The sequence below is a fragment of the Cucurbita moschata genome, unplaced genomic scaffold (genome assembly GCF_002738365.1).
Source record: "Cucurbita moschata cultivar Rifu unplaced genomic scaffold, Cmos_1.0 Cmo_Scf00029, whole genome shotgun sequence".
In the NCBI taxonomy this organism is placed as follows: Eukaryota; Viridiplantae; Streptophyta; class Magnoliopsida; order Cucurbitales; family Cucurbitaceae; genus Cucurbita; species Cucurbita moschata.
Window position 1 is genome coordinate 1,353,555 of NW_019268545.1, and position 25,971 is coordinate 1,379,525.

Consider the following 25,971-nt stretch of genomic DNA (forward strand, 5'->3'; position numbering starts at 1 on the left):
GGGGGGGGGGGGGGGGGGGGGAGAGGTGGATTGTGATGTCCCATATTGGATGGGAGGAGAACAAACCACCATTTATAAGGGTGTGGAAACCTTCCCTTAGCAGACGCGTTTAAAGCGGTGAGGGGAAGCCCGAAAGGGAAAGCCTAAAGATAGACAATGTCTACTAGCGGTGAGGGGAAGCCCGAAAGGGAAAGCCTAAAGAGGACAATGTCTACTAGCGGTGAGGGGAAGCCCGAAAGGGAAAGCCTAAAGAGGACAATGTCTACTAGCGGTGAGGGGAAGCCTAAAGAGGACAATATCTACTAGCGGTGATCCTGGGCGCTACAGTAACTCTCATATTTGCTGACTCTATGTGGTCCCATCACACCCACATAGTGTATGTATTACATTGATAGATGCATATACATCATATCAAGTTTAAAAGTACATGTAACAGCCCAAGCCCACCGCTAGTAGATTTTGTCCGCTTTGCCCCGTTACGTATCGCCTTCACTATTTTAAAATGCGCCTACTAGAGAGAGATTTTCACACCCTTATAAGAAATGCTTCTTTCTCCTCTCTAATAGGTCTCATAATCCATCCTCCCTGAGAGCCCAACGTCCTCGTTGACACACCGCTCGGTATTTGGCTCTGATACCATTTATAACAGTCTAAGCCCAACGCTTAGATATTGTTCGTTTGGCTCATTAAATAAAATGTTGAATTCTTAGAATTTGGAAGGAAATAAAATATTTAATATGTTGAATTCCATAGATGATAATTGGAAAATATAAAATATAAAATATAAAATAAATAAATTATTATATAAATGTTTTTCATAATAATAATAACTTTTTAAAATGTATCCCATTTTCCAAATGAAATAATAATAATAATAATAATAATAAAAAAAAAAATTTGACCCAATCTTTAGAACTTCCTAGTTCCTACTCCCTCTTCGCTTGGCTTCTTGCCATACGCACTTCGGGAGCAACTTCGTTCGCTCCCCCCAGAAGTTTTTGTCTGTTCGTCAATCTCAGTCTCCTTTCCATCTCGAAGCTCGCCATTGTTGGGGTTTTGAAGCTTTTCCTCTTCGTTTTTAGGCACGTCTTTTTGATTTTGTTGTTTTTTTTTTTGGAATTATTTGCATATATTTGCCGATTTCCTCCTTCGCGAAAGTCAAATTTGTTGAGTAAGATGCTGAAATATGGATGTTTTTGTTTAGTTCATCAATCGCAAAACGCATCACTCAATTCTTCTTCTCCGATCGGTTGCGAAGTTGTATTTGAGGCGGTTTAGCGGTGATCGAGATCGACTCGAGTTCTCCTTCCCGTTGATCGGGATTACTGCTTCGTCAATTTCTGCGTGCAATTTTCATCATCATCAATGGGTTACGAAGATGATCCGTGAGTAATTTAACTTGATTGTATTAGGGTTTGCAAGTGTGAATTTGGTTCTCTTTTTTTATAGGGTTTTTTTTTTTTGGTATCAGGTACCGTGACGAGGATGGTGAACCATTGATGGACTTTGACCATATACAGTCAGACGGTGAGCAATCCCCTGAACCGTACAATCCCGACGAACTATTAGATGAGGATATTGGTGATTGGGGCGGGCGACAGCGATCTCAGACTCCTGTTTATGATGCGGAAGAGCCTCAGGCCAGGCCTAGAAAGAGGTTGATCAAAAAGAGTTTGGCTGGCAAGGAGACTGTGCCCTCCAATTTGGTGGACGATTATGATGATGCGAGGGACTTCTCGGCGGACCAGTTTGTGAGGGAGGGTTCGGAGGAGAGGAAAAGGAAGAGGGCGATTAGTAGTGGGAAAAAGGAGAAGAGATTCAAAGTAGATAATAAGTTTGGAAGTAGTAGTAGTGGAAGCAAGAGCAGATTATCAAAGAAAGCCTTCTCGGGTAAGGGGATGAAGGATCAAGATGGGGATGTCAAGGAGATGTGGGAGACTATTGCTGGTGGCGCTTCTGATGTAAGAATTCTTCTTTCTTTTTTTGTTTTTCTTCTTGGGTTTTTCTCAAATGCTACTAGAATGATTTAGGTTCTCTAATTGGCTCCTCTAACCATTTCTTATCACTTGGATTGAATAAGCCTTGCCAGTTCAATTTTCTCCACTAGATAATAGCTCAAAGTTGAATGAATTTGCGTTTGTTTACTTGTTTTGTATTGTGTCCACTGAAAATTTTTCTGTAAATTAATGGCGTAAAACTATGTTGTGCTTATGGGACACGGTATCTTCTTGAAGTATCTAATGTTTGTTATATTTGTAAATGTAACGACCCAAGCACACCGCTAGTAGATATTGTCCTCTTTGGGCTTTCCCTTTTGGGCTTCCTCTCAAGGTTTTTAAAACGCGTCCGCGCGTCTGTAACCATAGAAAGTGCAATCGAAATTGCTTATCACCCTTTTGAAGCTTTATGTCATATATTTAGTGATGGTCTGCCTTTTGTTTTTGATGAAGAAAAGCTTAATGACTATTTGCTAGATACAAGGACTTGGAGCTTCATGTCTTGAGTTTGTAGAATGATGTCATCTCTACATTTGTTCTAAGTCAGCTTTTCTACTGAAATTTTTTATTCTATAAAGTAACTTAATTTGTTTCCTCCATTTTATAACTCAAACCATTTGATAGAGATTGTCTGTATTGTCTTGAGACTCGTCAAAATGGTACTTGATTATGGCATTAAATTCTACTGTATAACGGTTAAAACGAAACTCACTGCTTACTGGTCAGGTGCTTTCATCTTTTCCATCTTGGCCTTTAGTATTAATGATCTCTTTCCATTGAATAAAGTGTCAATGATCTCATGATGTTAAATGCCTTTTACACTTGATTATTTGTATAGAAAAAACTAAGGGTTTCCGGTTAGATGTTTATAAACTGTGTTTTCTATTGATGTTATAGGATGATCAAGAAGGTGCCAGAACAGTTGATGATGATAATTTTATAGACGATAGTGGTGTAGATCCTGCTGATCGGTATGGAAGTGATGATGAGCCACGCTCTCCCCGCTATGCTCCTGAGGTCAGTAGTAATTTTCTTTTGACAGCATAACGTTATGAATTATGTCTACTATTTTCATGGGCACGTGTAAGGTGAAGACTGTGCATGTAATATGTGGAATTGCATAATTAGAAGAATTGTACAAATTTGTTAAAGTGGATCTCTGTCTTCATCTGAAGATCTGTATTTACTTTAATTCTCCTAATGCAGTTAGCAGCACTCTGTAACTGAATATATCTAGTAATTTGTTGGTCTTGATATTCTTATAAAAAAGTTCGCTGGCCTTGATGTTCTTTCAAAAACCCACTTTTCTATTTGGATTCTAATAGGCCGAGGAAGGTGAGGAAGATGACGAAATTAATGATCTCTTCAAGATGGGTAAGAAGAAGAAGAAGCATGAGAAAAGTCCTGCAGAAATAGCATTGCTAGTGGAGAATGTGATGGCCGAGCTTGAGGTCACTGCCGAAGAGGATGCGGACCTTAACAGGCAGGGGAAACCTGCTGTTAATAAACTGAAAAAGCTGCCACTTCTGACTGATGTTCTTTCGAAGTACGTATTGATGCAGTCTTCTCTCCATTTTTATACATGTTTGTTGTTTAACTTGTGATTCTCCTTCACAGGAAGCAGCTTCAACAGGAATTCTTGGATCACGGAGTGCTAACCCTTCTAAAGAATTGGCTTGAACCTCTACCAGATGGGAGTTTGCCGAATATAAATATCCGGGAAGCAATCTTGAAGATTTTAACTGATGTAAATGGAATTTCTATTCTTTGACGCCTTAAAGTATTATGGTTATTGAAGACATTTTAGTAACACCCAACGCTGGATTTCTTTTTCTTAGTTTCCAATAGATCTTGAACAATATGATAGAAGAGAGCAGCTGAAGAAGAGTGGCCTTGGAAAGGTCAGTGTGAGGTCACCTTTAGTGATTTTCTCAACCGATTTCTCTTTCCTTTTTTATCGTTCAGGAGCAACGCATGATTATGATGTACATTCTGCAGGTTATTATGTTTCTATCAAAATCTGATGAGGAAACCACATCCAACCGGAAACTTGCAAAAGATTTAGTAGATCAATGGGTAATGTTGCCTCTTTCCTTTTCTTCTGCAGTTTTTATTTCGTGATGTGTTCGAGAAGGTACTGCAACCCGTTTCGCATGAAATTAGGGAGAAGCTGGAAGCAGAATTCCAGTTTGGTGTAGTGGGGTCATTTTATATATAATTTGGGAATTACTCCTTGTTTTTTTCCCTTCATACACCGGAGTAGATGTTGTTTCAAGCAATACCTGCCATGTCCAACTTAATTGCACTGTCATACGTTGTTTTATTTCAAAGAGTTCTTACTGTTTTCTGGATTGTGTTTGGGCTCTCTAGGTAAGAAAGATAACTTTTGTGGGATTTTGGTGCTTATTTCCTGCTTTTTTAGTGCCCATCTTTCTATGAGAGCTATACATGTATCTTCCAATTTCATTGTGCTATCATGCATTGTTTTATTTGTAAGAGATCATAATGTTTTCTGGCTTCTTCACGTTGTACTCTCAAGGGAAGAAAGAATGTATTAGCTGGATTCGCTTGCTGATTTGTATATTGTTTTTACTGCCAAACTTTCTAACGTATCGATCAAAATTGGCATTTCGTGTAATTGCAGAGTCGACCCATATTTAACAAAAGTACTAGATTTGAGGACATGAGAAATATGGAAGATGAAAGGGTGCCCTTTAGAAGACCAATGGGGAAAAAGTATTGTTCTTTATCTTTATTTATTTTTCTTCTTTCCCCTAGTACTCTTTGTTCTGTTTCCTTTTAAAATATTAAGGGAACTCTGCTGCAAAATGTTTTTTGAAGGTCGGGAAACAAAGCTGCTGGAATTGAATCTCGAGATGGGGATCTTGACTTGGATGAATTCTCACAGTAAGATTTGATGTCATTTATGATTTAGTGGCGTACCTGGTGCACTTAAGCTCTAAATCCTTATTTCAAATTTATTCTTGTTCAATGCCTATTTTCTGCATGTTCTTTATGTGAGATCTTTATTTGTGACATCAATGCACAGGGGACGCAAGTCTAGTCAGTCATCCTCAAGGCAACATGCTTCACGGCCGGAAGCAACACCATTGGATTTTATTGTCCGTCCCCAATCTAAGATAGATCCAGATGAAATCAGAGCTCGTGCTAAGCAAGCCGTGCAAGATCAACGTCGCATGAAGGTTAGTTTTCCTTGTTATTCTATGAAGGTGGATGACTAGAATAAATTCCTAACCTCAAGGTTTAGGTGTTTAGTTTGCTGAACCCCAGCTAGGGATTTCTGGGCTCTTGGACTGGATATTAAATGTCTATGATCTCACATGTTCTTCTTCAAGCTAGGAATCTTACTTCATGGTTAGGAGATTTCTGGTGTTGAAAATAAAACGTATGTTGTGGATGCCAAAACCACTCCTGGAACAGTCCAAGCCCACTCATACCAAAACAGTCGGGCTAGCAGATATTGTCCTCTTTGGGCTTTCTCCTTTTGGTTTCCTCAAGGTTTTTAAAACGCGTCTCCACACTCTTATAGAGAATGCTTCGGTCCCCTTTCCAACCGATGTGGGGATATCACAATCCACCACCCTTTGGGGCCCAACGTCTTTGGTGGCACTCGTTTCCCTCTACAATCGATGTGGGATCTCACAATCCACCTTCCTTTGGGGCCAGCATCCTCGCTGGCACACCGCCTGATGTCTAACTCTGAAACTATTTGTAATATAGCCCAAGCCCACCGCGAGCAGATATAAGCTCAAACCCACCAAAAGGGAAAGCCTCAAAGAGGATAATATCTGCTAGTGGAGGGCTTGGGCTGTTACAACTTCCCAATTCACAATCATGTTTGAATTGGTTTTATAAACGCTTCGTGATAAAAATATTTGTATGAAAACATTCAGAGGGTGCTTTTGGCTCAAGGACTGGTTAGGGAAGCACCCCAAGAACTTCTAAAATGTAAACTTGGTTAAATTTAAAAGTAAAAGAAGACATTGTTGCAATATTTGAAGAGAATAGGCGACAGCCTTAGAAGCAGAATAAGATGTTGTGACCAACTGGTCAACTGTTTTTTTTTCGCATCTATATAATAGATTGAGAATCATTGCATTAGAAATTGTAAGGGTCACATTCATTTGGACTTGCCGACTGTAAGCTCCATTCTAAACTCAATTTATTTTTTATCATCCATGTCAGATGAACAAAAAGTTGCAGCAGTTGAAGGCGCCAAAGAAGAAGCAGCTTCAAGCGACAAAACTCAGCGTTGAGGGTCGCGGTATGCTCAAGTACTTGTGATGTGTTAGTTGACTTATTAACAAACGAACGACTCTGCTATCCCGATCGTGGCTGGGAAGCCCTGCAGTTTGCTTAATAATTGAAGGAGACAGACGCTCGGAAAGTAGCAGCAGTTCCTTCATTTACCGAAACTTCTCCATCCAATGATCACAAACTCTCCAAGAGATCTCTGAAATATTTATCTCATCTGCCCTTGAAATGTGCTTTGCTTTAAAGCCTTACTTGTACAAAATGATTGTCGTCGTATGTTTTCGGATTCGGATTGGAATCAAATTGCGAATCGAACGCCACGCCCTTTCTGAATATTTGAATGTAACAATGCACAAAAACCAGTATTAAGTTTTGTCATGCTTTGGTTCCCTACAGGCAAAAATGATTGCTTCTTGCTGGTCATCTGTTCATTATCGTCTTTGTAGTCCTCTTCTTCCTTGGCTTCTTCATTCCTTGGCTTCTTCCTTCACTCGTTTTTTTTTCTTTTTTCTTTTTTATTATAAAAAAACTAGATTACCCTTTTCTTTTGTTTATTTATTTATTTTGGTCTTTTTTGTTTTATTTATTTAGGTGTTTTGTTTGTTGTGATCCTAAATTATTTGGGAAGAGGAACGAAACCTTCTTTATGGGGTATGGAAACTTCTCCCTAGTAGACCTATGGAGTATGGAAACTTATCTCTAGTAGACGCTTTTTATAACCTCGAGGAAAAGTCTAAAGGATAAATTTTGTTAGTGATGGGTTTGACGTGTTACAAATGGTATTAGAGTCAGACATTGGGAGGTATGCTAGCGGGGATGCTAGGCCCTCAATGGGGGTGGATTGTGAGATTCCGATGTTTAAAACCTTGAGGGAAAGCCCAAAGAGATTTGCTAGCGGTGGGCTTGAAATGTTACACATGGTATCAGAGCCAGATACTGGGTAGTATGCTAGCGAGGACACCGCCCTCAATGGAGGTGGATTGTGAGATTCCACCTGAGCCCTCAATGGAGGTGGATTGTGAGATTCCACCTCGTTGGAGCTCGATTGGAGAGAACTAAACATATATTATAAGGGTGTGAAAAGTCTAGAAGAGAAAGCATTTTTTATTGGTTGGGCTGTTACATTTTTAAAGTTCAAAAGTAGTATTGAAACGATTGAAATGTATTTTTGAAGTAAAAATATTAAGTTTGAAGGCATTTTTATTAACTAAGCCAATTATAAAAATATATTTAATGAAATTTTATAGAAAATCAACATTTTTTTCTTAAAATTTATGAATTTTGACCTACTTATTTCATAGTTAACTTTTGCATTGATTAAATTTATTTTACCAAGAAATTATTTAAATTTTGTGAAAGGATTAGGGAAAATTAAAAGGCAGGTAAAATTATAACAAAATATCACATTTAGAACTCAATTTGATTTATTTACGGCCAAAATTGATTTTTATCTTACTTTTAAAAAGGAGTTACAAATTGAAATATTTAATTATTCTTTAATAATTATCCAAATAAATGAAATAAATAGCAGCGAAACAAATGCGATTGAACCGCCAAATTAGACATTTCGATCAAATTTACAGGCCAGAGTCAAAATCCCTCGTTATCTATTCGCCGTTTTCCTCCCATTCCCCGGGAGCCTATACAGCATATATTCCTTCTTCTTCCGCCGCCTGGTTGTTTAGGGCTTCGACGAATTCGGAGTTTTGCCGGCAGAGTAGACAGAGAATCTGGCAACCGGTAGTTCCGCCTAGCAAAGGTTGAACGTTTCATTGAGGTATTATTTTTTTTTTTAATTTTATTATTATTTTTTTAATCTTGGCGGGGTTTAATTTCATGTGCTGTTGTGATTTTGCTTTCTTCGTTTGATTTCTGAGACATCTATGGACAATTTGGATATGTGAGGGTTGTCGCGAGGGGGAAATAATCTTTTACATCTGCCATTTTCAAATTACGACTGGGTGGTTTGTCGAAACGGCTTTTCCGTAATGTATTTGTATTCAATTCGTTCTTATCATACTTTTCTCATTAGAAGGAATTGCTTATGTGATCTTTTTTATGGGGTAAAATATGGTGAAGTCATTAACAGCTAATTTGACCTTAGCTCTAGCCAAATTATTCTATTGATTTGTATTTCTATCATTTTTCTGTATACAGATTTTCATAGGACTAGATACTTCCTAGCGGACTTGATTGTTTCCAATTATATTCAGTATTTCAGTTATTAGTACCGGATTCAAAATTGGAAAGGTCTTGGTTTTCCTCCTTTCTGTATAAGACTATTTCAATGAAATTTGTTTTTAATGTATGGTTGATATATCAGCAAGGCAAGAAGATGGTATCTGGATTGATAAATGCAAATCCTGTTGTATACGAAAAGAAAGAACGCCGGGCTCGAAACACTCCATGTGATAGTGACGAATATGCAGTGGAATCCATTGATCAGTTGGAAATTTTTGATATCCTTTTTAAAATTTTGAAATTTTCCGTCTGTTCTTCATTTCACTTTTGTGTTTTGGTTAAGTATTCACCATTCCTTACTAAATGTTGTCAGCACAAAACACCAAGACTCTTATAATTATTTGCAGCAACTACTTTGCTATGGAACTTCTTTTATCATAAGGATATGCTCTCTGTGGTACATAGGACAAGCATGGTCCAAGGAATCTTGTATATGTTGGCCTCATCTTTTGATGTCACTTCTCTTAATGGAATTGTGGTTTCTTATGCACTTTGTGTATGCTGTATTTGAAGAGGCATTTTTATTTATCAGTTTTATGGAATTCATTGGGTTTATGAAACAAATCATGTGGGTCTTCACACTGTATGATTTTTTTCTTAACAATCTTAAATCATATTAGAGATATAAAAGATCCTGAACACCCTTACTCTTTGGAAGAGCTTAAAGTGATAACAGAAGATGCAGTCGAAGTAGATGACGAGCATAGTTATGTGAGGTAACCTAAGATTTAGTAATTCTGTTGTCTAACCTCATTCATCAACCATAATTGTAACGTTTGTTTTATTCTGGTGTCTGTTCCCTTTCTGTAAATGATTTTGTTGCTCGCAGAGTTACATTTACTCCAACAGTTGAACATTGTAGCATGGCAACAGTTATTGGTTTGTGCTTAAGAGTGAAACTCATGAGGAACCTACCTTCTCGGTACAAGGTATTAATCTTGAATCTTGATCACTTATTATTGGCCATGCATCCATCATTATTTATGCATGGTGGGTGGGTCAATTAATACTCATATTTCAGCATTTAAAAGTAGAATCAAAATCAAGTGTGCTACATCGGGTTAAAATGACCCTTGTGAACTAGAGAGAAATGATGATTAGGATTCCACTTCTTCGAGAGGGCTCAAGTGTTAGGAACCACGACTCTCCACAATGGTATGATATTGTCCGCTTTGAGCATAAGCTCTCATGGCTTTGTTTTTTATTTTCCCAAAAGGCCTCATACCAATGGAGATATATTCCTTATAAACCCATGATCATCCCCTTAATCAGCCAATATGGGACTCCCTCCCAACAATCCTCAACACAGAGATTGTCTTAGAATTAGAGCTAGGCAAACAGATGGATACCACTCGTAGGAAATCTAGATTTTGAAGTTGAACTAGGCTGTAGGTTATTTGGGAAAATTAACTTCTACCGAGAGAGCTTTAGTGGATAGTAGTATAAGATAAGTACTCTGCTCTAAACGAACTGAAAAATTCGAATAATCACTCTATATGAAGATACCAGCTTCCGTAGAGATGGATGAACGTACAAAACAAAGCCACAAGAAGCCTTACATGTGAAGCTAAAGGCCACAAACAAACCAGAAGAATTACAAGAAAGATCCCTTTATCTATTGGTTAAGACAATTTCATATCGATAATGTGGTGATTTTAGAATCCCAAATTAGGAAATTTTCTACCCCATTCTAAAATTTGAGATAATTTCATTTTACATTACAGTTTTGTTGTTGATTGCTTAAAACCATTCTCCATTGTTTTAGGTGGACATTAGGGTAGCTCCTGGATCTCATGCTACTGAAGCAGCAGGTATCTCATTAACCTTACATTTTCTCGTATTTTATCTTCTATGCTGTGATACATTAATTAGTAGTCCGCACTCCTCACCAAGCCACAATAAGCATACTTTTCTATGAGCTTAGGTTAGGTGATGAGGTTTAACGCTTCCCCTGTGTTCTTCAGTAACTAGGTGTGTTGGATTGATGCCCCTTTATGTAGTTTTTGGTTCTCCATTTTTTGTGGGACTTGTTTTTTGTATGCACTTGTATATTCTTTTATACCGTCAATGAGCTCGGTTACCAAAATGAAAAATTCAATATTCAACCGAAGGGAAAGCTTTGATACCAAATGATAAGAATCAACCCAAGGAAAAGCTCTGATACCAAATGATAAAGAATCACTACAAGGGAAGTAAGATTTGGATTATTTTGTTGATCAAATATCTCAAGACAAGAACACTTGTTTGAGTTTTGAATCACTCCACAAGCAAGATTGATTCTGTCAAACTTGAATGAGTCTAAAAATTCAATCTAAACTACATAGAATTGTAAAGAAACTTAGTCATTGGCTAAAGGAAAGCACAAATGCTCGTTTTACTACATCTTTCAAGTCTCTTTACAAATACAACATATGACTTTATATAGCCTCAAAATGAAACCCTTGACCTTCCATTAGGCATTTCAAGAGTTGTAACACATATACTTTATGATCATAATTAACCACTAAAACGTAACTCAGAATTATGATCCACCCAAAATTTATAATAATGAAACTTGATTCTTCTTGAACGTGGCATGAACTGAATCATCTTTTGATAATTTTGAGAACATTTTCTTCACATCTTTCTTGAAGTTTATATTATATGAATTGATGTCTTGGTTCATTTGTGATAAGATTATATTGCATGATTGATGTCTTGGTTCATTCGTGATAAGTTGCCATTTGGAAAAATAATTATGAATGTTTTGCTCATAGCTGTGGTTCATAATTAAGAACATGTTGGCTCCTCAAGTCACAATTTTAATTTATTTTTCACATCTGCAGTAAACAAACAACTTAATGACAAAGAAAGAGTTGCAGCAGCACTGGAAAATCCAAATCTAGTAGACATGGTTGATGAATGCTTGGCTCCATCTTATAGTTGATCGAGTTGTGGGTGACAAATGCAGTGAGATCAATAATCATCTTAAAAATCCATTCAAATGGTATATTTTTGGTCCCTTTTATGGATATATGTATTATATGAGTTTACTAGAACGCACAATGTTCTGAAAATTTTCTTGGACATTTGTTTCTCTAAATCAGTAGGATACAACCATACAGATATCTCATCAAAGTGTTACCTGCACTTGGATGTCTTGTTATATAGGGTTGTATTTTTTAAAAAAATTGCATTGATCATTGAAGAATTTTTCTCACGTTCTTTTTTTTTTTGGAATGTAATCATTCATGTACTTCTTCAAGATTTTAGTTGCATTTGGATTCGTTGTTACATAGGCCTGTATTTTCTTAGGGGTTTGAGGTATGCCACGTTCTTCAAATTCTTAGGAAGGTATAGATTCATGCTCTAAATCATGCTAAAGGGGCTCGTTTGATTTTTACTAGAACTTTGATTAGTGAATTGAGATTCTTAACATTTTTTTAATATATATATTGGATAAATTATACAATGAGGCGTCTATGTGGTTGCCTCATTATACGCAGATTAAAAGTTCTCCGTGATTCCCTATGATGATTGAATATATATCACCAACTTAGTTTCATAATCTTTTAAACCTTTATATTTCATCTTAAATTTTAATAGATTTTTACTATGAGTAGTTTTGTATTTTAAGGGTGTTTATGAGTTTTAACTTTGCCATCGATAACTTCGAGCCTTCATGTAAGGGTGTATACGGGTTGGATTGAGTTGAAGAATCGGTGTCAGGTTGTTTTTTTAATTATTTAAAAAAAAATCAAAATCATATTTCTCACCGATACACTCACAAATTACAATATACCATTAATCTTTTTAAGTTTCATAATACTCTTAAAAGTAAGGTAAGGTTGTAATTTTATTTTGGAGTTGGTGAGGTCGCATTGGCTAAAAAAAAAAGTCAATCCACAAACAGACCTAAATTTTTTATTTTCCAAAACCTCAACCCAATTTAAATCGAAAAAAAAAAAAAAAAAAATCCCAAACTCAATCTTTATGATTTGGGTTTTGAAGTCGGACTTGCTCAGATTTTCGAGTCATTTGAACACTCTCCTTCTTTGCTTCGTCTTTTAAACCGAATAGAAATAAGGAAATCAATTTTTTAATATTTTTTAACAAACTAAAACGAAAGGAAAAATATAATTTTTTTTTTAATTTAATAATAAAAATTTAGGATATATTTTAAATAAAATTCGTTGCTGCGTTAGCTTCTATTAATAATTAACTTGAATGATGAACGATTAACAGTAGAACAGTTGTGAATTGAACTCGAGAATATTTGGAAAGGGAGAGTCAAACTGCTATTAATTTATTCTCTTTCGCCGGAGAGCTCTAGATTGAAGGGTGAATATCCGGTCAATATAGCTGCGAAGTGTTGAAAATCTTGTGAATTTCAACGTAGAAATCAACCGGAAAGCCAAAGTCGACGGTCGCTCTTCAGTCTTTTACAGTCGGAGTTCCGAGAGCTCAACAATTTGATTCAACTATTGCTCTCGAGCCTCCGGTTGTAATTGTATCATCACGATCTGTAAGCCGTCTCTACAGTCTTCTCTCTCTCTCTCTCTCTCTCTGGAATTCTTTTCTGGTATAAACACTTCCATTTTAATCTAAATCATTGATTTCCTGTGGTTCAGAAGGTGATTTGAAGTCGAAGTGGATCGAGGAAGAGCAGAAATGGCCGTGTAAGTCTGTTCGTTCCTTGCGTTGTTTATATTTATGCCTTTAAGCTTGAGGTTCATTTACGATTGATCGATTCAAGACTTTGTTTGTTTGAGATTCATTGTTGTTAGTTTGATTTTGTTCTCGAGAAATGAAATTAGTTAAACATCTGTTTAATTTTTACTAGTTCTTCAGCTTTAGGATGATCTCTATCTTTGGCTGTACGTTTTTCTTGAGACCTTATTTTTGCTGCAACATCGTATCTGCCAGGGTTGCTTCAGCTCCAGGGAAAGTTTTAGTGACAGGAGGTTACCTTGTCTTGGAGAAACCGAATGCAGGGCTCGTACTTAGTACCAATGCTCGTTTTTATGCAATTGTAAAACCAATTTACGAGGAAATCAAGCCTGGCAGCTGGGCATGGGTGCGTGGTTCTTTGATAATTATACCCTGTTGAACTTGTTGCTTCATAATCCTTCAAACTTCAGCTATGTGAACTACATTTCTTTTGGTAGTTGCACGTTGTTGATGATATGTTCGTTATTTTGTTCACGTATTAGTTTTCTGCCGAGTGGAAATAGTACATTGAGAATTGGGATCAAAGTAATTTCATGCTAATCTGAGAATAAAAAATGAAGTATTGGTAGTCGTATACTTCTGGCTTTGTGCGGTTTTCAACTTGGGGAGTATCACCTTGCTTAAACAACTTGCTACCTATGACTAGTCATCTGAGATGCATTAGATGAACACGACTCTTCACAATGGTATGATATTGTTCACTTTGAGCATAAGCTCTCATGGCTTTGTATTGGGCTTCCCCAAAAGACCTCATACAAATGGATATAGTATTCTTTGATTATAAACCCATGATCATTCCCTAAATTAGACGACTTGGGACTTTCATCCAACACCTCCCCTTAATCGAGGCTCGAATCCTTTTTCTTTTGGAGTCTTAGTCATTTTTTACTATTCCTTCAAGGCTCACAATACTTTTGTTCGACATTTGAGGATTCTATTGACATGGCTAAGTTAGGGCATGACTTTAATATCATGTTAGATGAACACGACTCTCCACAATGGTATGATATTGTCTACTTTGAGTATAAGCTCTCATGGCTATGTATTGGGCTTCCCCAAAAGGCCTCATACCAATGGAGATAGTATTCTTTGATTATAAACCCATGATCATTCCCTAAATTAGATGATATGAGACTTTCATCCAACAAGATGAACTCTTTGCTTAGAGAAAAGTAATTAGAAACGGAATTGTGTTTTTTTTTTCGTTCTATTATTACTATTACTTCTGGAAGTCGATGTATGTATAGTGCTAATATTCATAGCAACTGTTAAAAAAAAGTGGTCAATCAGCATATATCAGCTACATTTCTTTTGCTTAACGGCCCATATTTTTCAGTCATGGACAGATGTTAAGTTGACATCTCCTCAGCTCCTGAGAGAGAGCATCTACAAATTGTCATTGAAAACCCAATCTCTTCAGAGTGTCTCTCCAAGGCAAGTAAATTAGTTATTCTAGTTGAGTGTTGGAACTTCTGTTTATAAGCACCCGTATGTGCGGTTATCTGAATAAAACTGGCTAAATTCAGTTGTTTGTCTCATCTTAAATTCCTGAACTTCATCATTCTTGTATTTTCAGTGATTTAAATTACTATGGTTTTATCATATCATGGATGAGCTTTCCTTCTTTCTGTATCTCTAGTTATGGATTTCATTTAGTTGAGATCAGGTTATTAGTAAGATAGAGGTAAAATGCTTTTCAGTTCGCAAGTAATGCTCACTTATTAAGTATTGCATACTGTTTCCAGTCAAGCAAGAAACCCTTTTGTAGAAAAAGCAGTGGAATATTGCGTAGCAGCTGCATGTGCAAAATTTGTTGACAATGACAATAAGAATGCATTACACAAACTGCTCTTGCAGGGTAATGTCTAGTTTTTTTGCTCATAACCTATCTTGCAATAATCAAATTGCTTATATACCCTACTAACTCTATGCTTCATTTCTACTAAACTTACAGGTCTTGATATCACTATTTTAGGTTGCAATGAGTTCTACTCATATCGGAGTCAGGTACTATCCCATTGCTCTATCTCTCATTACCCTTGGGGGTGGGGGGGACACCTTATTGGGCGTTTATCCCTTTTTAATTGATTTTCTTGCTATGTTATTTGGCTGTACTCTAGAACTTTGCTTTTACAGTTTCTATTATGTCTGTTCCATAGATTGAGGCTCGTGGACTCCCGTTAACATCCGAATCCTTGGCTTCCTTGCCTCCTTTTTCATCAATTACCTTCAATGATGAGGAATCATATGGGGAAAATCGCAAGCCTGAAGTTGCAAAAACTGGATTGGGCTCATCTGCTGCCATGACAGCTGCTGTAGTTGCTGCTTTACTCAACTACCTTGGGGTTGTAAATCTTTCCTTACTGACAGGTGAGCAAGAACAGAAAGGTAGTGCTGATGTTGATTTGGTGCATATAATAGCTCAAAGTGCCCACTGCATTGCACAAGGAAAAGTTGGCAGTGGCTTTGATGTCAGTTCTGCAGTTTATGGCAGTCAACGCTATGTTCGGTTTTCACCAGAAGTGCTTTCTTCTGCTCAGGTCTCTTCTTGATGGGCTATCCCTCTTTACGTGTTGTTTGGTCATACTGCCTTCTGAACCTAAATAAAACAAATTCATCAGTTTTGGTGCATATGTCCTTCTAATATGAGAAGGTTGTTTATTTTCTACCTGTAGATTTTTATTATTAGATAAAATAGGATCCAATTTTATTCAGGTTTTGATGCATACGTCCTTGTAACATGCGAAGGTTGTTTTGTTTTCTGCCTGTAGATTTATATTATTTAAAATATTTTATCTTTGTCGAGATTAGCTACCATTCTAGTTTTAATTTACATTTTTTAGTTTATAGTTTTTGCTCATTTTAGTTAGTTTCCTGTTTATTATATCTTTAGTTTTATTCTTCTTTTATTTATTTATTTATTTATTTTTGTTGCTGTTGTTGCATGTAATGAGTCCAGTCATGAATTTTGTGATGAGACATTTTAGTTTGCTCACCAAGTGAAATAATTGATCTCCTCCGAAGTCTCAATTGATAAATAATAGCATCCTAGTCGTCCCTTGCCACTTTTTTTTAACCTTCTGCATCGTCATATAAGTTTAATTGAAATTCTGTAGCAACTGAAAACCAAGAAGAAATAGACTCAACGATGTTTGCTGAGCAACATTTTGACAAATATCAATTATTACTGTACATGGAGTTTAAAGCTATTGCCACATCCTCCATCCTAGAAACCTTTCATTTATATATACAGCCTCTCCACCAATGAGAAATTTCTTTGGATTGTCTTTCTTCTAATTCATAGTCCTGGAGGTAAATATCTCAATGAGAACATAGGTTTCCATAAATGCTCCTATCTTTTGGCATACCGATTTCAACTTTGAGAAATCTGGCACTATTGTATTCTACTTGGTGGATTTAGTAACTTGAAATCGAGAGAACAAAGGATAACACTTGGCTTGTTCATCATTTGTCACTTGTTTTAAGAAAAAAATGTACACCCCTTAAAACTTCCATTTCTTTCTGTTGCCTTATTGTTTATATCCAACCATGCAGGCTGCCAAGAACGGAATACCCGTACAAGAGGTCATTGTCGATATCTTAAATCAGAAGTGGGACCATGAGAGGACCAAGTTCTCTTTGCCTCCATTAATGACTCTTGTAAGCATCCGGATTCTGCCTCTTAAAAATGATTTTGGAAGGCATTTTTGTATTTACCGCTTCAAAAAGTTGTGTTTGGAAGTTATTTTGTGTGCTAAAGAAATGAGGCTCTATTAGTGAAGACGGATTTGAAAATTTCCCCACTTGATCTAATGTTGTGAGGCTCATACTTTCTTATAATGAACTTTCTGTAGGTTTTTAGCACTAATAACTATTTTAATCGTATTCAAATTTTCATGCCCCACATTGCGAAATTCAACTTTATTTGTTCCATAGGAATCTGAATGCCACCTTGAAGTGACTTGATCTTGTCATCGAAGGAACTCATGTTTTTTAATTCCATCAATTTTGATTTGTGATGTTCGATACAGTTTGTTTTTCTGGTCTGTCACTATTGAATCACTCTCATAGACAATTTTGTGAATTAATCTTTTTTTTTTTTTCCTTTACCGTCACTTTATTTTCAAGCTCTCTGTAAATCATTAAGCTCAGCGATTTACTATGCTTCGTTTACACAATAACCCATGCTTCTCAATTTTTTGTAGTGAGTTCTCTCCCTTTAAAAGGACGACTGATTTGGAGTGCATCTTGAATATATATATATATATATATATATATTCTTTTTTCTTTTTTTTTTTCTTTGCTAACAATTAAGAACCGGATGGGGGCGTAGAAATTTGAAATTCCAAATTGCATTTTTCCTTATCTTGGTCTTTGTACTTAAGTTATGTGCATTTGTATAACCTTTATATTCTTAAATTTTTTTCAATGAAAACTCAATTTCTCATACAATTGTTACTTCCACATATACTTTTTTCTTTCTTGTCCATCATCGTGGTGTTTTGATCAGGTACTTGGAGAGCCAGGAGTGGGAGGATCATCAACGCCTTCAATGGTAGGAGCTGTCAAGAAATGGCAAAAATCTGACCCTCAAAAGTCCCTAGACACGTGGAGGAAGTTGTCGCAAGGGAACTCAGAACTTGAAACTCAACTCAATATGTTGAGTAAACTTGCTGCAGAACACTGGGATTCTTATAAATATATCATAAACAGGTGTTCCATGCTGACCTCAGAGCAGGTATCTCTCTCACCCTTCTTATAATCTAAATCTATTACTGAAGTAGTAGCCTTTTTGGTGAAAAATGAAAAAGAAATACTAATATAGTTAATCATTACTCATGAAATTTTTACATACTGTGGGAGGTGGACCAGAAGTCTAAAATACAATATACACACAAAACGTGAGATCCCACGTTGGTTGGGGAGGAGAACAAAACATTCTTTATAAGAGTGTGAAAACCTCCCCTAACAGACACATTTTAAAAACATTGAGGGGAAGCCTGAAAGGGAAAGTCCAAACAGAACAATATCTGCTAGCGGTGGGCTTGGGCCATTACAAATGGTATCAGAGCTAGACACCGGGCGGTGTGCCAGTAAGGAGGTTGAGCCTCGAAGGGGGGTGGACATGAGGCAATGTGCCAGCAAGGACGTTGGAGCCCGAAGGGAGTGGATTGGGGGTCCCACACATCAATTGGAGAAGGGAGTGAGTACCCAAAGGGGGGTAGATTGTGAGATCCAACATCGATTGGGGAGGAGAACAAAGCATTCTTTATAAGGGTGTGGAAACCTCTCCCTAGCAGACGCGTTTTACCTTGAGGGGAAACTTGATAGGGAAAATCCAAAGAGGACAATATCTGCTAGTGGTGGACTTGGGCAGTTACACAAAATGTAGACCCAAAATTTGTATCTGACATGGTCTTTGACTTTTAGTCAGAATCCTATCCTATTACTTTCGACTTAGTATATGTTAGCAAATCATGTCTTTTTCTATGCATATCTATCTCCATTAATGTTGAAGCAATTTATATAAAAAAAAAATGTGGCAGTGGATTCATCAAGCCTCAGAACCAAGCCAGCAAACCATCATCAAAGCATTATTAGGAGCAAGAAATGCGATGCTTGAGATCAGGCATCATATGCGCCTGATGGGTGAAGCTGCTGGTGTTCCGGTTAGTTTTTTCTTCTTCAATTACTTTATCGCCTTATTATATCTAGCATTTTGTCCACACAGGTCCGTCAGTAAATAATTGTCAGGACATGGCGACGGTGACAAATACACATGTAGATAATAACATACTGAACTCCATTTTCTGGGATTTGTAGATTGAGCCTGACTCACAAACCAAGCTTTTAGATGCTACCATGAATATGGAAGGAGTCCTATTAGCCGGTGTTCCAGGCGCAGGTGGGTTCGATGCTGTTTTTGCCGTGACCTTGGGAGATTCAACCAACAATGTGATTAAATCATGGAGTAAACTAGATACTTTGGCTCTCCTTGTTAGAGAAGATCCTCGTGGCGTTGCTTTGGAAAGCTGTGATCCGCGAACCAAGGCAATTACATCAGCTGTTTCATCAGTTCATATTTAGTAAAGGGAAGGTTTCCATCTCGTTCTATTACATTGAATAATTTATTGTTTCAATTGACAATGTGAATTTTCTTCGAAAGATTATTTCCAACTTATTAGATAACTAATAATTGCTTCACTCATTCACAGATTGGATGAACGTCCATGTAATTTCCTTTTAATTACATTATGTATTACTCTTTCTCGATCAATAAGAGAACTAGCATTAGTTTCCCGTAATTTTCCATGTTATGCTGCTCCGAAGGTTGATTATTCTGGACAGTTGATATTGCCAGTGGTTTACTTGTGTTCTGATTAATATTCTTTAATCATACAGGGCGGTAGCATACCTGTTTTGGTGTCATTCAGAAGGAAAATTAGGTATCATCTTGTTAATGTCATCCATCTGCCTATTATTTGCTTCCTACCATTTCTTCCTCTCTAGGTGCTAACGGTTGAGGATTGTTGGGAGGGAGTCTCGCATTGACTAATTTACGGAATGATCATGGCTTTATAAGTAAGGAATATATCTCCATTGGTATGAGGCCTTTTGGGGAAACTCAAAGTAAAGCCATGAGAGCTTATGCTCAAAGTGGACAATATCATACAATTGTGGAGATCCGTGATTCCTAACATGGTATCAGAACTATGCCCTTAAGTCAGCCATGTCAATCAAATCCTCAAGTGTCGAACAAAGAAATTGCTAGCCTCGAAGGTGTAGTTAAAAGTTACTCATGTGTTGAACAAAGGGTGTATTTTGTTCGAGGGCTCCAGAGAAAGGAGTCGAGCCTCGATTAAGGGAAGGCTGTTCGAGGGCTACATAGACCTCAGGGGAGGCTCTATGGTGTATTTTGTTCGAGGGGTGGATTGTTGGGAGGGAGTGCCACATTGACCAATTTAAGGAATGATCATGGATTTATAAGTAAGGAATACATCTCCATTGGTACGAGGCCTTTTGAGAAAGCCCAAAGCAAAACCACGAGAGCTTATGCTCAAAGTGGACAATATCATACCACTATGGAGAGTCGCGATTCCTATCACTAACCTGCTGAGTCATTCTAGAGATTCAAAATGAAAATATGTGGGAAAGTTTTTCTCCCATAAATCATAGTTGAACAGTTTGTTGATTCACCAGTAATCCCTACACGAGCAGTTTCCATCTTTAAAACGGTGGAACCGATTCCGGTCTCTTACAGTAATTTCTCGTTCATAGATCATTGAAATCAGTTTAGTGTATGTATGACAGTCAGTACACATTCTCAGGTTTCTAGTTATCCTTATTGCAGATCCCTGTGAAGTATGAATGAGCGCAAAAGCTATAGCCAACTTCTGGCTATGACCTTTCAATCTCTCTCTCTTTTCTTCTTCATCTACATCAAGCATAACCTGTGATGTATCTGCCATATAGCCTTCAAATCTCAATTGCCATTCCATCTGATGAATCATCTCGTAGATTTTACCCGATTTGCAGTTCGATTTATCCTGTGAAACAAATTGGTATACCTTCCTTTTCACCTCCACCAAGCTATACCCTGGTGTCTGGACGAAGCCATCTTCGAACATTTTTGTCCTGATCTTAGCTACATTCTCCCATTGTTGAGCTCTTGCATACATATTAGACAAAACTAGGTAATCGCTAGGATTATGCGAAGACGATCGAAATAGATTCTCTGCAGCTACCTCACCAAGCTTTAAGTTGTCATGAATCTTACAAGCACTTAGAATACTCCGCCAAATTATATCGTTCGCTTTTATAGGCATACTTTTCACAAGCTCAAACGCTTCTTCAAGCAAACCAGCTCGTCCCATCAGGTCTACCACGCAGCCATAATGCTGCATTGTTGGTTTAATCCCATACTCGTTCTTCATCCTATTGAAGATATCGAGACCTTCTTCGACAAGGCCGGAATGACTACAAGCGCTAAGCACACCAACATAGATAACATCATCAGGCTCTAAGCCTTCTTCAACCATTTCTGAGAAGATTCTTAGAGCTTGTCTACCATGTCCATGTAAGCCAAGCCCTGAGATTATGACACTATAGGATAGTTGATTCCTTTTGGTCATGTTCTGGAAGAGACATAATCCTTTCTGAAGCGACCCACATTTCACATACATATCCACTAAGGAAGTCCTAACCGCAACATTTAGTTCAGTTATGTTTCTCAATAGAGCACCATGGGCACATCTTCCTAAATGAAGAGCACCCAAATGGGTGCAAGCAGAGACCACACTGACTAATATACTTTCCTCAGCCCTCCAACATCCTTCTCTACTCATATCCTCAAACAACATCAAACATTCCCGCCACAATCCAACACGAGCATGAGCTGAAATTACAGCACTCCAAGAAGCCACACTCTTTTCCTCCATACGTCGAAAAACAGCACAAGACAGTTCGATATCCCCACATTTCCCATACATATTGATTAAGCTATTCTGTACAAATAGATCATCTTCCAAACCTAGCTTGAATACATGACCATGAATCTGCATCCCTTCCTCGATCGCTGCTAACCGAGCACAAGCCTTGAGAACTACCGGGTACGTGAAGTTGTCGGGTTCTACTTCTCTTTGAAACATATCGGCATACAGATTTAGAGCACTCTCAAAGTTCATGTTGTTAACATAGCCTTTGATCATTGTGTTGAAATGAAATGTGGTAGGTTCATCTAGCTGTTGGAAAATGGAGCAGGCATAGTCCATGCTGCTCCAATCTGAGAGCGCACAAGTGCTCAAAAGACTGCTTGAGCAGAAAGAATCCCAGAAAAGACCTAACTTCAGAATTTGAACATGAACTTGTTTGAATTCTTCTAAGCTCTTGCATTTCTTTAGAAGGCACAAACATTCCTGCTCCTTCTGCTTCAAACTCAAATCTAAACTTTGTTGTATGTCTTTAGAGGGCAATAAATGATGGCTGTGGTTAAGGACTGATGTCCCCATCATCCTCTTGTCCTCGCCATCTTAGAAATCTACACAAAGGCGCAAAGGCGCTGCAAAATAAATGCTATGCTTACCATTCTCTGAAAAGACTCCGGAATCATAATAGGTGCCTACGGACAAGGCTAACGGTCTCTCGTGCGCGTCGAGAGACGTCGAAACCGATGGAAACAAGCTTTGTTTAACTCGGAATTTGATAGTTTCTGAAGTGTTGATGGGATTTGAGTAAAGGGTAGAGCTTGTTCGTTTGAGTAGTGAGAGGAGAGAATTGGGGGCTGTGAATCTCATCCATGAGATATGAAGAGAGAATTTGAGCCAGAAGAAGATGGAAGTGGGAGATTATGGGAGATTGGGGATTGTGGATAGGATAATGTGTTGGAAGGGGTTGGCCTTTTTGGGATATTTCTCCTCTATTTCAGCCTCTTATATTTTGCCAAGTCAGCAAGTGGGTCAGCTTTATATATTATTGGATTCATGTGGCGTGGGGCCTTTGCTTTATGGGTGGTTCAAGGACCTCTATTATTATTTATTTATGCTTCTCCATTTAAATATGGAAGCAAAAAAAGAAAAAAAGTAAAATGCATATTTTACCCGGCTGTGCAAATTTTAAAATTAGATATCTAGTAGATTTTATTTATTTACTATTATTATTTTTGCAGAAAAAGTAGAAAAAGCCATCCGGTACCAAAACCTAAGAGAGTAGGTTGTGACCCTCACGTTGCGACAAGAGAAGCGGTGACCTTTAAGTGGCGCCCATCCAGCCACACGAGGGCTTAGACGAGTGCCATGATACGACCACTGAGGTTGGTGCATCATCTAACACACCACACAGAGTGGACATTGAAGAATGCATAAGCAAGACAGAGACATCGAATAGACAAGAGTGGCAAAGATAGGCTTGTTGAAGGGTCGAGTAGGGTCCTAAGTCTTAACCTCGAAAGTCGGAATTTCATAAGGAATTTGGGCATGCAGTTTTGGAGTTAAAGCCCGTTCATATGAAATATGAATGCTCGCCAAATTTGGTGTCAATCGGACCCCGAACGAACGCTCCATGACACTGTATGACCGTTCGCCAAAATCACGTCTATGTGTGAAGTATTGAAAATGGCTCAAAATGTAAAGGGGGAAACATGGTGTCAGCTCTTCAGCTCTTCACCACCTACATGGTGTCGGCTCTCCACCACCTCTAGGTCCTATGGCCTAAGCGAGCTACCATGTGGCACATGCGTGTGTCACAATGAGGGCGAGCGTGCTGAGACGAGCGTCTCGGGCGACTTCTTTTGAAATGAGTTTTTCAAGTATCGTACTAGGTGGCACGGGTGTGCCGGTATTGCGTCCCAGCTCGTGTGTCGGAGGTTGATATATGCACCCACTATCTGGATGAATGGATGGAGCGACAAGTAGGCCCGCTCTCGATGACATGTTCGAATGAGTTGTGATGACGGACGACACCCCGAGACTTGGGATGACGTTAAGACATATGGACCATGTTGATTGGGGACCAAAATAACAAAATGAGATGCGATGTTGCATTGAGAGACCTTGGCCCAAGTAGAGACAAGGTCAAACCAAATGACTTAGCCTAGTGTAGAAGCAAGTCGGTTGTGTGCATACGAAAACTTTAAGAATGATTTAACCCAACTCAAATTTATGGTTGATTTTTAAAAATGTATTTTTTCTTAGGATATAATTCATATATTTTTATTTAATTTCATAATTATTTTTTATTATTTATTTTCCATATATATTTTTAACTATTGAAAAGATAATTTTTCAAAATATACATTGATATTGAGTTGAACATTCTACTTTTATTAAAAAAGAAAAATTTAAATAAATAACTCGAACAACCAAACTAACCAACCAAAAAAATTATGGTTGAATTGGGTTGAATTCATTGTTTATCGACGAACAATTTGATTGGGTTTATGTCTCAATTTGACCCAACCCAGCTGCCACTATCGATGGGCCTAACAAAAGGAACCATTTTTATATTAAAAAAAAAAAAGACATTACAAGTGGTAGTTATCAAATGAGAAAACGCGATAAAAAATGTCTCGATAATTTTTAGTGTGCACATATATTCGTACTTACGCGTAAGTAATAAGTATAACGTGTACATGCTAGTTGATTTTACCGAGCCAAATGAGTTCACTTGTCATTTGTCCATCAATTTTATTAAGGGTGTATATGAGTTGAGTTGGATTGCGTTGTACAAATCTTTTAGACCAACTCGAAATTTTGGGTTAATTGGGTTGGTGACCCAAGTAATCCAAATAAAATTCACGACCCAATTCAACTTTAACCTTCGATTTTCAAGTTTGATTGTCCAAATAGAGTTGGGTTGTAAATATAAAATAAATGTCAAACAAAAGAAAAATATATACTAATAATATAATATTTTTATTTTTTTAATAATGTATATAATAATAAACTAAAAAGAAAAATAGCATTCAATCGTAGACATCCACGTTTTGTCTTTTGTTGAATGGATGCAATTATTGATATTTTAAAAAAATTACTTCAAACAATTATAAAAATTAATTTTACAATTTATTAAAAATACAAAAACTAAATTTTAAATTTTTAAAAATTAAAATGAATTGAGATTCAAAGGAGATACCAAAATTAAGTTTTAACAAAAAAAAAAAAAAAAAAAAAAAAAATTAAAAAGAAAATTATTATTATTTCTCTAAAATATTAATATGAATAAAATTATATTTTTTTCAAATTTTTTCAAAAGAAAATAAAATAAGTGAACCGTCCATCAGCCTTTACACAACGCGGGAGGTCATCTATTTAAGGAGCTTCACTTTCCTTAGCATTTTTGAAGTGAAGGCACCAAAATCTGAGAATGCGGAGCGAAGACGAAGGGTTCGAAGATTGGGACGCTGATTTCTTGGACCAGCTCATCCAGGTCGAAGAGCTTGCCATCTCCTCCACCGCCAACAATCCGAATCCGATTCAGTGTTCTTCTTCTACCTATTGCCCGCCGCCGCCTCCGCCGGAACCGGAACCGCAGCATTTGGTGGAAGTGTCTCATGACCGTCCCATTAGTTATTCGCCTCCACGAGAACTCTCTCAGAGAGCCGCTGGCTTACGTTCTCACTCCATTCGCTCTCCCATTGGCTTGGGCGAATGTGGTCCTTCTTCCTCGGCGCTGGCTCCGTGCTTGCCTTGCCCCGATGCTGCAAAAGAACTTGAAATTTCTAGTTTGAAGGTTAGTGGAAGTGTTCGAGGCTATCTGCATCGTATTTCTTATGTTAATTTTTTGTGGTGTAGTTTTTGAAGGGAGTGCTTGGAAGTTAAGAGCTAGGTATTGAATCGTCTGAGTTGCATTTTCTTTGTTTGGTTTTTCTCTAAATGTCTGAAAAGTTCGGCGTCTTTTTCTACCCGAAGGAGATGTAGAGAATGCTGTAAGAGTATATGAGATATACTTGAATTAGTTTAACAGATCTCTCTGCGTTCATAGTTCTCTGATTTAGTGCTTATGCAAAGATTTCTCTCGTATTAACTTTGTTTGATTGATGCGAATGTTACACATTTTAATATCACAGGGCCTTGTTTCTTCAAAGAACATTTGAATTTTATTTTGCTTTTATCTTTCATTCTAGTGGTGGTCCGAATTTCCATTTCTAATGTTGGTAATAATAGGTCTTAATTACTTATGAAGTTTTATCGAGGTAATTGTATAATCGTGTGCAGAATGAGAAGAGGGTTTTTTTTTTTTTTTTTTTTTTTTA

The 25,971-nt window shown here is 37.3% G+C and overlaps 6 protein-coding genes across 9 annotated transcripts in view; 4 read left to right on the forward strand and 2 right to left on the reverse strand.

The window, feature by feature from the left end:
* LOC111464116 (probable xyloglucan endotransglucosylase/hydrolase protein 30) overlaps positions 1-13,058 on the reverse strand; it is a 22,153-nt gene extending 9,095 nt beyond the window's left edge. The window contains exon 1 of one of the 2 annotated variants that reach the window (XM_023108212.1): positions 13,045-13,058. The gene's annotated coding sequence lies outside the window, so the exon portion shown is untranslated. Of the gene's footprint in view, positions 1-13,038 lie in introns of both variants that reach the window. The other variant, XM_023108211.1, reaches the window with a different exon arrangement.
* On the forward strand, positions 911-6,650 carry LOC111464111 (protein IWS1 homolog 1-like). Its single transcript, XM_023108203.1, has 12 exons — positions 911-1,082; positions 1,205-1,385; positions 1,472-1,961; positions 2,895-3,014; positions 3,323-3,543; positions 3,615-3,744; positions 3,836-3,898; positions 3,996-4,073; positions 4,642-4,733; positions 4,839-4,904; positions 5,047-5,200; positions 6,204-6,650. The coding sequence occupies exons 2-12, from the start codon at positions 1,366-1,368 to the stop codon at positions 6,300-6,302; spliced, it is 1,533 nt and encodes a 510-aa protein (XP_022963971.1). The 5' UTR covers positions 911-1,082; positions 1,205-1,365; the 3' UTR covers positions 6,303-6,650.
* Positions 7,831-11,737, forward strand: LOC111464121 (protein AE7-like). The gene is made up of 6 exons (XM_023108220.1): positions 7,831-8,049; positions 8,596-8,731; positions 9,124-9,229; positions 9,343-9,442; positions 10,279-10,324; positions 11,339-11,737. The coding sequence occupies exons 2-6, from the start codon at positions 8,608-8,610 to the stop codon at positions 11,437-11,439; spliced, it is 477 nt and encodes a 158-aa protein (XP_022963988.1). The 5' UTR covers positions 7,831-8,049; positions 8,596-8,607; the 3' UTR covers positions 11,440-11,737.
* Positions 12,745-19,535, forward strand: LOC111464112 (phosphomevalonate kinase, peroxisomal-like). 2 transcript variants are annotated; one of them, XM_023108206.1, is made up of 11 exons: positions 12,745-13,017; positions 13,124-13,171; positions 13,419-13,569; positions 14,560-14,657; positions 14,969-15,081; positions 15,178-15,230; positions 15,383-15,763; positions 16,779-16,883; positions 17,734-17,961; positions 18,770-18,892; positions 19,047-19,535. In XM_023108206.1, exons 2-11 carry the CDS (start codon positions 13,164-13,166, stop codon positions 19,308-19,310), a joined length of 1,524 nt encoding a protein of 507 aa, XP_022963974.1. In that variant the 5' UTR covers positions 12,745-13,017; positions 13,124-13,163; the 3' UTR covers positions 19,311-19,535. The 2 variants fall into 2 exon arrangements, with proteins under 2 accessions (XP_022963974.1, XP_022963972.1); XM_023108204.1 differs by having other exon boundaries at positions 13,104-13,171; positions 19,047-19,314.
* An 818-nt stretch (positions 19,536-20,353) lies between these two features.
* LOC111464105 (pentatricopeptide repeat-containing protein At1g31920) lies at positions 20,354-22,608 on the reverse strand. The gene has a single exon (XM_023108194.1). It carries the CDS (start codon positions 22,232-22,234, stop codon positions 20,417-20,419), a length of 1,818 nt encoding a protein of 605 aa, XP_022963962.1. The 5' UTR covers positions 22,235-22,608; the 3' UTR covers positions 20,354-20,416.
* A 2,429-nt stretch (positions 22,609-25,037) lies between these two features.
* LOC111464104 overlaps positions 25,038-25,971 on the forward strand; it is an 8,392-nt gene continuing 7,458 nt past the window's right edge. For both annotated transcript variants that reach the window (XM_023108191.1, XM_023108193.1), the window contains exon 1: positions 25,038-25,448. In XM_023108191.1, the coding sequence (XP_022963959.1) occupies positions 25,083-25,448 (366 nt within the window). In that variant the 5' untranslated portion in view covers positions 25,038-25,082. The remainder of the gene's footprint in view (positions 25,449-25,971) is intronic.

What these genes read in the sequence shown, in the direction of transcription:
- LOC111464121 (XM_023108220.1), top strand. Translation starts at nt 8,608, where the DNA reads ATGGTATCTGGATTGATAAATGCAAATCCTGTTGTATACGAAAAGAAA. An exon ending in TGATCAGTTGGAAATTTTTG is followed by an intron (nt 8,732 to 9,123) that starts ATATCCTTTTTA and finishes TAACAATCTTAA; the next exon opens with ATCATATTAGAGATATAAAA. An exon ending in TCATGCTACTGAAGCAGCAG is followed by an intron (nt 10,325 to 11,338) that starts GTATCTCATTAA and finishes TCACATCTGCAG; the next exon opens with TAAACAAACAACTTAATGAC.
- LOC111464105 (XM_023108194.1), bottom strand. Translation starts at nt 22,234, where the DNA reads ATGATGGGGACATCAGTCCTTAACCACAGCCATCATTTATTGCCCTCT.
- LOC111464111 (XM_023108203.1), top strand. Translation starts at nt 1,366, where the DNA reads ATGGGTTACGAAGATGATCC. An exon ending in CTCCCCGCTATGCTCCTGAG is followed by an intron (nt 3,015 to 3,322) that starts GTCAGTAGTAAT and finishes GGATTCTAATAG; the next exon opens with GCCGAGGAAGGTGAGGAAGA. An exon ending in AGAAGACCAATGGGGAAAAA is followed by an intron (nt 4,734 to 4,838) that starts GTATTGTTCTTT and finishes TGTTTTTTGAAG; the next exon opens with GTCGGGAAACAAAGCTGCTG.
- LOC111464112 (XM_023108206.1), top strand. An exon ending in TCTACTCATATCGGAGTCAG is followed by an intron (nt 15,231 to 15,382) that starts GTACTATCCCAT and finishes TCTGTTCCATAG; the next exon opens with ATTGAGGCTCGTGGACTCCC. An exon ending in TGCCTCCATTAATGACTCTT is followed by an intron (nt 16,884 to 17,733) that starts GTAAGCATCCGG and finishes TGTTTTGATCAG; the next exon opens with GTACTTGGAGAGCCAGGAGT.